The sequence below is a fragment of the Vombatus ursinus genome, unplaced genomic scaffold (assembly GCF_900497805.2).
Source record: "Vombatus ursinus unplaced genomic scaffold, bare-nosed wombat genome assembly UNPS02005286.1, whole genome shotgun sequence".
NCBI lineage: Eukaryota > Metazoa > Chordata > Mammalia > Diprotodontia > Vombatidae > Vombatus > Vombatus ursinus.
This window is the reverse complement of record NW_020945064.1, coordinates 7,402,349-7,412,874: the sequence shown is the minus strand read 5'-3', so window position 1 is coordinate 7,412,874 and position 10,526 is coordinate 7,402,349. Positions and strand designations below refer to the sequence as shown.

Here is a 10,526-nt window from a genome sequence, read left to right as displayed (position 1 = left end):
CTTGATTTGGAACAAAGTACTGTGTAATCTTATTCATTCATTACTTAATTCAGCCAATGCTTATCTAGGACCTGCTTATGTATAGGCCACAGTTCAAGGAGGATATCCAGCTTGTCCTCAAGTACTTTCCTGACAGTTTAATAGAACTCAGAGTTGGAAGGGGCCTTAAAGGACATCGAGTTCAAACATCTTGACCACATAGTCTCTGTGAGATTTTAAGTTTTAATAGTCCCAAACTGCACTAAGACTTTTGGGACATCCTCTAGAGAAGAATAAGGCACACAAATAACTATAATAGGAAATGCAATGCAATTAAGGAAAACAGTCTGGTTCAGATAGATAAAGCATTTATTAAGCCCTTATTTTGTGCCAGGCACTGTGCTATATGTTTAGTGGAAAGAGCGATGGACTCGGAAGTCAGGAGACCATGGTTAAAATTATGACTGACCCTGTCACTTAACTTCATTCCTAAAGTAATTAAATTCATACCGGCCTTACAGTGTAGTTCATTGTGAGGAAGGGGCGTAGTAAATTTTAAAGTTTCACTGAAATGTGAGTTATTGATATTTCAAAGTGCTATGAGCTAGTCTTTATGGGCATACATTTATATATTACAGGAGCGATGGATACACACATAAATATACATACATGCACGCAGATTCTTTAATAAGATGCCCCGCTGTTCAGCTCGAGGTTAAACTGAGCCTCCCTTATCAGTCTCGCCGAGTAGGCGTTCCAACTGCTCAAGGACTCCTCCACTCCGCCCCCAGCTAGGCCCGCTCCTCCTCCCGGCCCCCTAGTCCCTCCCCGGGCGGCACCCCCCCCCCCCCCCCCCCCGCTCCAGGGCTGCCCGGCTCGGCCCCGCCCTCGCCCTCCCCAGTCCCCCCCGGCTGTCCTCAGCGCGCCCGCTGGGCTCCGCCGGGCGGGGCCAGTGAGTCCGGGGCCCGGGGGTGGGGGAGTGGGGGGCGGAGCCAGGCCGGGCCACTCCCGGAGCGGGAGTGACGCTGGTCCGAAGCCAGTCCCCGCCGGGCCCCGCCCCGGCCCGCCCCTCCCCTCTCCTGTCCTGTCTTCCCGCCCCCTCCCCTGCGCTCCCCGTGCCGTGGAACGCTCAGCCTGGTGGCTACATCGCTAGTTCCATTGAGAAAATAGAAGCGGAGCGGCGGCGAGCGGCCGGAGCCGGGGTTCTCTCAGCCCGCCGCAAGCTCAGCGCACGCCAGTCCGAGCCGCCGCCGCCTGCTAGCCCGCCTGGCTTGCCCGTCCGCCCGGCCGCAGCCACAGCTCGCCCTGCTCCGCCGAGCCAGGCAGGGGGGGGCATCCCCCCCTCGCCTCCCGCCTCCCGCGGCGCTCTGCGGCTCCGCAGCCACCGGGCCGAGATTGGGGGGCGGGGGGAGGGGGGCGGGGGCGCCGCCATCCGGGGCCGGCGGCGAGGGAGCTCCCCGGGCGCAGGGAGTGCGCGGCGGGCATGAGAGGCTGCGGCCGCCGCCTGCGCCCCTGGAGCCCGTCCCCGACCCGCGGCCGGCCGAGCAGTTAGAGGGAGGAAGGGAGCCGATCACTGGAGAGATGTCCAGGAGAAAACAGAGCAACCCCCGGCAGATCAAACGTAAGTGGCAAACTTTGGGCAGGGGTGGCCGCCACCGCGGGAGGAGCAGAAGGAGGAGCCGGGACGGAGAGAGAGGGAGGGGCGGTGGCTAGCCTTGGGGTACCCCCGCCTCCCCCAGCCCGCCGACCTGGACCCGCTTCTCCCCTGCGCCAGCAGCGGACTGTTTCTCTTCTCCCTCCACGGTCTGGAACTTGAACGTCCGCCGCCGCCTCCACTGGGTCTGAGCGCCCCACCCCCAGCAGTCCCCCAATCCTCCTGTTAAATGGGACCATTCGCCCCCCAAGGTAGCACCGCTATGTCCGCGGACCCTACGGGAGGGAGGGGAACCCGACCGAACTAGAGGCAGCTCTGTCTCTCGTGGGATCTCAGTGTCTCCCTGTCAGACAGCTGGCCAGATAAAGTCTGTATTGTCGCTTGGCCCCCCTTCCCCCCCCCGCCGGTACCCCCCCCCCCCCGCCCCCCCCCCCGTGCCGTTTTGGCGTCTCTTACGAGCGTCCTTCACCCTTCACCCAGCCTCTTCCCCAGCTCCTCCCGGCTCCCACTCCCCACAGTCACCCCTTTGGTAATCAGTCTCTGTTGCCGCCTCCTGCAGTGTTGGCTGTTTGCAGTGACATGTAATCTAATCTCCGTAGGGCAGATCTGAAATGTATATACGTGAGCTGCCGCTTCTACTGTATGGTCCGAAGAGGCGGGAGGCGGAGTAGGGGCTGAGGGGGGGAGGACGATTATTATTTTTAATTTTACTTGTGACTAGGGGAAGTTTGAACCGTGTTAAGTGGGTTTACTGGTCTCTCCGTTTCCCTCCCTCCTCCCCTAGCTTTCACAGAGATGTTTCAGCCAGATAAGGCAGCCTCTGATCTGGGTGGAGATAAAGTTTAAAATATTCCATTCTGCAAGTCCCATCCTGATAAGATCACTCAGTCGGGACGGGCTGAAATTGTGATCTTATCTGCCCAGTTTGACTCTCACAGTCTTTGTATTAAGAAAGAATGAGAGAATGAGAGAGAGAGAGAGAGAGAGAATATGAGAGATCATGATTATCTAGGCGTTTAAAAAAAAAAGCCATGCAGTCAATGGAGATGTCTACTTGGGGATTTTGTAAGATATTTGGCTACTTTTAATTTTTCTTCTGGAAACCTTGTAACCTCAGCTGCTGGGTCGCCCTCAACCTGCCATTCTTGTTGGCTTTTGAAAGCTAGAAGGAGAGACGGGTAAACCCTGATAAAGTATCTTGATAAAATCCAGACCGAGACCACCAGGCATTGCTTTATATGTATTTCAGCTCCTCCCCCCCTCATCTACCGTCCACCGCCTCCCTGTTCAAGCCCTCTCTTGCTGATAGCGTTGCCCTGGGTTGTCATTCTCCTAGGGAACCGAGCTGATCTAGCCGGGAGAATCTGATTTCAGGTCTAGCAGAGATGAAAGAGATTACTGTTGTATATTCAGGGTGGGGAGGCGGGGGGGGGATTCTATGAAACTGCTGGAACTTTTCCACTAATAGGAGTTACCTGCTTCTGTTTCTTAGCCCTCCCCCCCCACAGTCCTCCCTCCCACCCCCAACCCCTGTAGTAGATCTAAGTTGTGGATAACGCTCAGATGGAGGGATAGTTTGAACACGCCCCCGTAGAACAAAAGTTGCTTTTATCAGCCTAGAGAAATAATTGCCATCTTGAGTGGCATCTACCTGCCAGCCTGACTGGGCGATGGCTCAGCTGAGAAGCCTTGATTCAGTCTAGAGGGGAGAGATGGGAATACTTAGTTCTCCCTTCACCCCCCCCCAATTTTTTTTTAAGACCCAGGATTGGGAGTTCTGCTCCCCTCTGTTCGGGAGATAAGTAAAGTGGGCGACCAGAAGTGGGCTGCCATCAGAGCCCCCTTTCGATGTCCCTTTAGACAGGCCATTCCAGCCGAATTAGCAGAAGTTAGTTCTGATGCTGCAGCTGGTCGGGTCGGTGGCTTTGTACCCAACCAAGATGCTGCTCCCTGCCTAGGCAACAATGCTGATCTTTTTCTCGATAAAGTCTGTTTGAGGCTAGTGCACGCTCACTGTGTGTGCATGAGTGTGTGACAGGAAGCCGGCATGCTCACAATCGGTCTGGCTTTCCACTGCCCTGGTACCCACCCTAACAATAACTTATTAACGTGGTCTTTGGGGTTAATAATGGTGCTGAGCGCCGAGGACTGCTGGGCTGGGTGGGTAAGTGTCGGGAGGTCTCTGCGGGAACCGCTGTTAAGCATCTGTTTCCCTGCCTCTCCCCTTCACCCCTGGGAGATGTCTGCCGCTTTAATGCTTAATAAGGAGTAAAAGGTGATCGCAAGATGGATTGCGATGCCGGCCGGCCGGGGCAGTCTGCTGCATGTTAGTGGGAAAGTCGAGCAGCTGGGGAGCTCAGCTCCATCGCCGGCCCCTCGGCTTTCTGCAGAGATGGCAAGGAGGAGATAAGCTGGGAACCCCATTGATCGCCTAGAGATGCTGATCGCCCAAACTGAACAGCCCCAAACCGGCCTGGACCCTTTCCATTCTGTCAGCGAGAAAACAGTCATTAGGGGCTGGCAGGGTGTGCAGAGATGACTTGTTAGCGCAATCATACCCCTTCCACCCCCACCCCTTTGCCACCCTCTCCCCAAGGAGAAGGGAGGACTCCTGGATCCAGGTTCTGGTAATCCTGCTCCTATGATGTGCAAACCCGACCTGTTTACAGCAAGTATACTTATATCATGTCAACTGGAGTATTAAAAACCTTCCACAGATTCATATCTGTTCTCTTCTGTTTTTTTTTTTCTTCTCTGTGTGCCTCTGTTCTTGCCCCTCTCTTTTTTTTTTTCAACTTGATGAGAATTGCAGATAGACTCAGAAGGGAGATCTCAGGTTAGAAGGTGATTGCCGGAATTGATAAGGCAGAGAGAGACAGAGAAAGAGAGAGACTGTGACAGAGAGACATTGGACTATATTCAGTATATAAAATTCTGGTTAATTTTTTTCTTCTGACCAGCACCAGGCCAGGCCAGATCCACTTGGGATGAGGAGCCCAATGTCCTTGTCCTCCTTCTGTCCCAGGGTTCCCAGTTGTCATCAGTGTACCACATTGCGGCCTGGTACAGAATGTATGGGAGGGGACAGAAGGGTAGGGGGTTCTTCCCTCACCCCTACCCCCCTATCTGTACCCCAGGCCTTTGTGTGTCTGTTTATTTAAGTTGGTTCTGGCTTCAAGTTCGATTGTGGACTGAGTTAAGATGGATAAGGCGATTGTGACTAGGTGGTGATGGAATGGCTAACAATTTCTGGCCCTTCCTGTATTTCAAAAGCAATCTCTTGGCTAGATCTCTCCTTCTTCCCCCCCCACCCCAGTTCCCACCCCCTTAGTGGGTTTGGTCCCTTGCTGCTCCTTAGATTGTAGAAAACTGATAAGTAAATGTGGCTCATTTGCTTTGTGGTAAAGGCTACATGTCCCTCCCTTTGCCCCCTCTTCCTCATGCCCCGCCCCCCCTCAAAGCCTTAGGAACACCCCCCCCCCCCCATGCAGCTGCCTCTTTCTCTCTTTTGTTCTGCTCTGAGATAGATGTGCCCAGCAGATAAGCAAGGGAACCGATCACAGCCTCGATAGCCTATTCTGTTTATTAACTTCAAACATGGGAGCTGGGGGCCCACACAAAGTGAGAAAGCTTCAAGCAGCTGTGAGCTGGCAGTTTAGAAAGAGTTGGGACTTTCGAGATGGGGGTAACAGATAGGAGGAGACTGATCCCCAACTGATGGGAGCTCATTAGGTACCTGGAATGCCTCTACCCCCCCCTTCATTTAAAAAAAAATGACCATAGAACTGAAGAGTCTCCCAGTAGTTTGAAGACGTTTCTGTCTGCCTGCCTGCCTGCCTGTTTTTCCTTTCGGTTCTAGTTTCAGCTACAGTAGATGTGAATTCCTGATAAGCGCTGGGGCCTGATCTCCAGGCTGATAAAGATTGCCAAGCCAGATAAGAGGTGCTTATCTCTACCCACCAGACTGGAGCAGGATTCGCCTATAATAACAAACAGTGAAAAGCAAAGTCGAGGGGGGTGGGGTAAGGGGGTCCAACAATTTGTTCCATTGCAAATGTGATTAATGCAGGCCTTTTAATTATCTGATTCTGAGTAAGGGGGGGGGAAGGGGAAAAGGAAAAGGGGCTGGTCAGAAAGTAGGCCAGGCTGCCAGGCCGGGGTTTTTTATTTTATTTTATTTTTTTCACCCAAACTTGGCAAAATCCATGTCATTGAAAAGAAACTGGTTCTCTGCCGCTTTCTTTTTAATTAGGTCCAGGTGGTACAAACCCATTAAAATGGAAGAAAGCTGACTTTTCATGATTATTTGCTGAGTGAAGGAAATGTTTGGTGAAAATAACAGCCTCTTTTAAAACAGATCTCCTCTCATTCCTATGAGATGGTGTGAGATAGGGGGAACCGGGGCTCATGAGTCCTCAGCAAGGGGAAGGTAGTTTTCTGTTCTCAGGATTGTTTTGGGGTTTTGGTTTTTTTTTGTTGTTGTTTTTTTTTTTTGAGGGTGAGAGGAGGAGATTGTATTGTTTGATTCACCAAAATTATCTATGCCTAGGTTGGGGTGGGTGCTGCTTGTTACTAAAGTTCAGTCAAAGACAACTGGCCTCCCTCTCCCTGCACCTCCCCCCCATCCCCCAAGGAGTTTTTAATTTCTTGACATTTCTACTGGTTTGGAAAGTAGCCCTGGGAACTCCCACTTTACAGGTTCTACTTGCTGGAATTCTTTGTTTAGTACCACTCTTCTCTCTTTCCCCCTGAATCCCACCCTAGAAAATGATTAAGTCTCTAAGCAGGCAGACATTCCAACTTCAGCCACCATAGGGGTGTCAGTGGAAGAGCCTCTGGATAGAGGAGGCTTGGCTTCTAGTCTCATCCATCCAGCTGGGTGACCAAGGCAAGTCACTTAAAATCTTTTAGTTAAGGGTCTAATGAGGAATTGAAAAAATGGGGATCTTTGAACTTGTACTACTTATTTCACAGGGTTGTTTGGGGAAAAGGGCTTCAGAAGGATAGAGGCCTACATAGGTATGAGCTCTTTTTTTTTCTCGTTGGTCTAGTCTCATAATATAAACTATTCAAAATGATGGATCCTTAGGCCTCTCCAAGGTTCCTGAAGGGCCTTCTGAATCATCAAAGAAAAGTTAATAGGATTCCCAGACTTGAGGCCATTTGGGGAGATCCCACCAGTGACTTCATTGGTTGGCTTCCCCTCCCTCCTCCATCAGCTGAAATTCAGCAGCCTTGGAGGCAACTCCCTCAGCCAATGGCCCTTCACCAGTTCTCCAACTTCAAAAATAGCCTGGCCACTGAGAGAGTAAGAGGCTTGTTCAATCTCACTCAAGCCAATCTATGTGAACAGTGGGTCTGGAGCCCTCTCTTCTCGACTTACAGGCCAGCCTTTTATCCAGTACCCCATCCTGATGTTTTACTCCACTCTTACAGGCCAACTAGAGACAAGGAACACCTAGGTTCTAGGTCTGGCCTAGCTGCTAGTTTGTTCTGTGTCTATCAGAAAGTTAATTGACACCAGTTTCTTCTTTTAAAATCAAGAGGGTTTGACAAATACTCTCTTTGCCCAGCGCTGACAATCTGTCCCAAAGGTCCTCCTCTCTCTGACATTCATAATAGACAGAGAGCTTTGGGAAGATCTGACTCATTTATAAAACAGGAAAACAAACTCCTGTGACCCTTACCTCACTAGGCCATGGTGAGATTCAGGTGAGCTGATGGATATATGTGAGGTACTCTGTGTGTGTGTGTGTGTGTGTGTGTGTGTGTGTGTGTGTGTGTGTGTGTGTGTGTGTGTGTGTGTGTGTGTGTGTGTTTTTTGCTTGATTTTTCTTTTTGCTCATCAAGATATCCCCCCATACCGCCCCCTCCCCCCCAATTCTCAGTGCCAGAGTCTGGAATTTATTGTGTTGCGGGAGAGAGAAGTTTAGGTAACCCTGGAAGGCAAACTTCCAGAAACTGCTCTAGAAATCAAAGGTTTTTGCCTTCAGTATGGCCAAATCCAGGGGCAGCTAGGCAGCTCAGTGGATAAAAGTGCTGGGCTGAAGTCAGGAAGACCTGAATTAAATGTGGCCTCAGACACTTACTAGATATATGACCCTGGGTAAGTCATGTAACAGTTTGCCTCAGTTTCCTCATCTGTAAAATGAGCTAGAGAAGGGAATGGCAAACTACTCCAGTGTCTATGCCAAGAAAATCCCAAATGAGGTCACAAAGAGTCATACACAACTCAACAACAACAAATGGCCAAATTCCAGTTTCCATTTTCTTTTTTGTCTTTCTTTTTTTTTTTTTTTTTTAGGCAATTGGGGGTTAAGTGACTTGCCCAGGGTCACACAGCTAGTAAGTGTCAAGTGTTTGGTCTGAGGCCAGATTTGAACTCAGGTACTCCTGACTTCAGGGCCGATGCTCTATCCACTGCACCACCTAGCTGCCCCCTCCAGTTTCCATTTTCATCTCTACCAGTCTCTCTTATGGCTTCCGGTAGTAATCTTTTCAGGGGCCTCATTCCCATTCTGTGAATGAATTGCGGGCACGAGATGTAGAAGGGTCCCTGTTGTGCTCAAAGTGATTGTTTTCTTCTGAAAATAAGGCTGAACATTTTTTCTGGGTACCCAGAGTTCTCTGGCAACTTCAAGTCTATCCCTGCCCCTTAACAAAATAAAAAATAAAAAAGGATTGAGTCTTGTCAACTCTATCCCCTCAATGCCTCTCAAATCCATCTCTTCCTACTCACACAGCCATCACTCTGCCTCAGGCCTCATCCTCTCTCACCTCAGCTATTGCTGTGGGCTCCTAATTGACCTCCCCAATTCTCATCTTCCCCTCTCCAGTCTACCCTCCTGTCGCAGTGATCTCCCCAAAGCACATTGCTGACATTGTCACTTCCTTACTCAGAAATCTGCTGTGGCTCCTTCTTGCCTCAAGCATAAGATAGAAATTCTTTGTCCTTTGAATCCTTTCACTGTCTGGTTGTAATTTACCTTTCCAGGTTATTACACATTCTGTCCTTCCAGAATGCTGTTTCAGCCAGATTGGCAGACTTATGCATCCCCACAAAATTTATCCAATCTCCCACTCTTCTACCTCTGCTCAAGCTGACGTGCTCCTCTTATATTCCCTCACTTTCTTTAAAGCTTAATTTCTAATACAACTTCGGGAGGAAGCTCCTTCTGATGTTAGTGTCCCCCCTTATTTTTGGCAAGACAGTTGGGGTTAAGTGACTTGCCCAGGGTCACACAGCTAGCAAGCGTCTGAGATCAAATTTGAACTCAGGTCCTCCTGACTCCAGGGCTGGTGCTCTATCCACTGTGCCACCCAAGCTGCCCCAGTGCCCTCTCCAGAGATTATTTTGTATCCACTTGGTATATATTTTGTATTTATTTTTCTATGTACATGTTCCCCCTTCCTCCCCCCCCCCCAGTAAAACATGGGCTTCAAAAGCCAAGGTTTCTTGTCTTCCTCTCCCTGTTCCTGGCACATATTGGACTTTCTTTTTTTAATCAGTTTTATTTTATTTTCAGCACATAGACTCTTAATAAATGCTTGTCGAATGAATACACTGGGGGAGATGCTTTCTGGCTTCCGGAGAGAGACCCTGGGGTCCCCTCTCCCTTCTCACAGCCAGTTGAATTTTATAAGCTGTCTTTCCTGGTTTTACTGTCTTCATTCACTGTAAGTGAACTTGCCAGCTGCTGGTCCCCATCAAAAAAAAAAAAAAAAAAGGGAAGGAAAAAACCTGGAATCTGACTGTTAGAGCTAGGAGGAGAGACCTTTGCAGTCATCTGTCACTGGAGGCACAGAATCGGGAGTTAGAGGGGTCCTCTATGGCCATTCTAGCCCATTCCCATCACTTTATAGATGGGCAAGCAAACCCTCAAAAGGGAGGGGGCTTGGCCAAGGTCATATAGCTAGGTGGTGGCAGAATTGGGTCAGAACTCAGTTTTCATTCATTCATTCATTCATTCAATGTTTATTGAGTGCCCACTATGTGCCAGGTCCTGTGTATGGTTCCTGACTCCCAGTACAATGCTCTTTTCACAGAATAATCTCATTCTGACTGCTACTTAAGGCCCAACTACCTATTAGATGGTTTAGAAAAACACACACACACATTTTCAAAATTGGATTGTACAAATAATAATTCAAATCAGGGAACTCTCCAAAGCAGCTTCAAAGCCGTCTCCTTTTCCCTCAGCAGTCATGGGAGCCGATGGGTGACTCTTGACACCGCCAAGCTTACGGCCAAGTCAGTGAAGAGGGAAGTGAGAGTCAAGTGCCATTAACCCCGAGACTAGCTGCCTTTCTCCCTGGCTGGTCAATGAACAAAGGGATCCTCCTTGGAGTTGCTTTCTCTGCTCTGGGAATTGTTTGACCATAGGGAGTCTTAAAGCCTGGGGCTTCTTTTCTCCTCCTCTCTTGCATGGGTCAAGTCCAGTCCTGTGGAGAATAAAAATGAAATTGTTTTTAGAGGTTGTGTGTGTAGGGGGGCAATGGAACACAGCAAAGCCAACTGGCCCCCAGAGTTCAGGGCACGGATCAAACTTGCGACTTTGTTGAGATTAACCTGTACTCCCATCCTCAAGCTGCCCATCAGCCAACCTGCAGTGATAGGATAGGGGTGTAGGCATGCCAGCCATCTTCAAATACGTGCAGAGGTGACCCAGGACCCTGCTGTATGGCTCCAGAGGGTAGGACCAAGTCTAATGGAGGATAGATTCCAGCTCAATCAATCTAAGGAAGGAAGCAATTTCTACCCGGCAGTGGTAGTCGGCTCCAAACTAAGCTATCTTCTGAGGGAATGAGTTCCCCTTCACTCGGAGGCGTTCGAAGTAGAGAGGACTCATCTACAGGGCAGGGTACCCTTCCTTCTTCTGAGGGTCTTTGAACC

At 50.0% G+C, this 10,526-nt stretch overlaps 1 protein-coding gene across 1 annotated transcript in view; it reads left to right on the top strand.

Annotated features, from left to right (window-relative positions):
* The first annotated feature begins 1,489 nt into the window (after window positions 1-1,489).
* The window catches only part of ZFPM1 (zinc finger protein, FOG family member 1), a 196,091-nt gene continuing 187,054 nt past the window's right edge, over window positions 1,490-10,526 (top strand). The window contains exon 1 of the mRNA XM_027847467.1: window positions 1,490-1,600. Coding sequence (XP_027703268.1) covers window positions 1,561-1,600 — 40 coding nt within the window. The 5' untranslated portion in view covers window positions 1,490-1,560. The remainder of the gene's footprint in view (window positions 1,601-10,526) is intronic.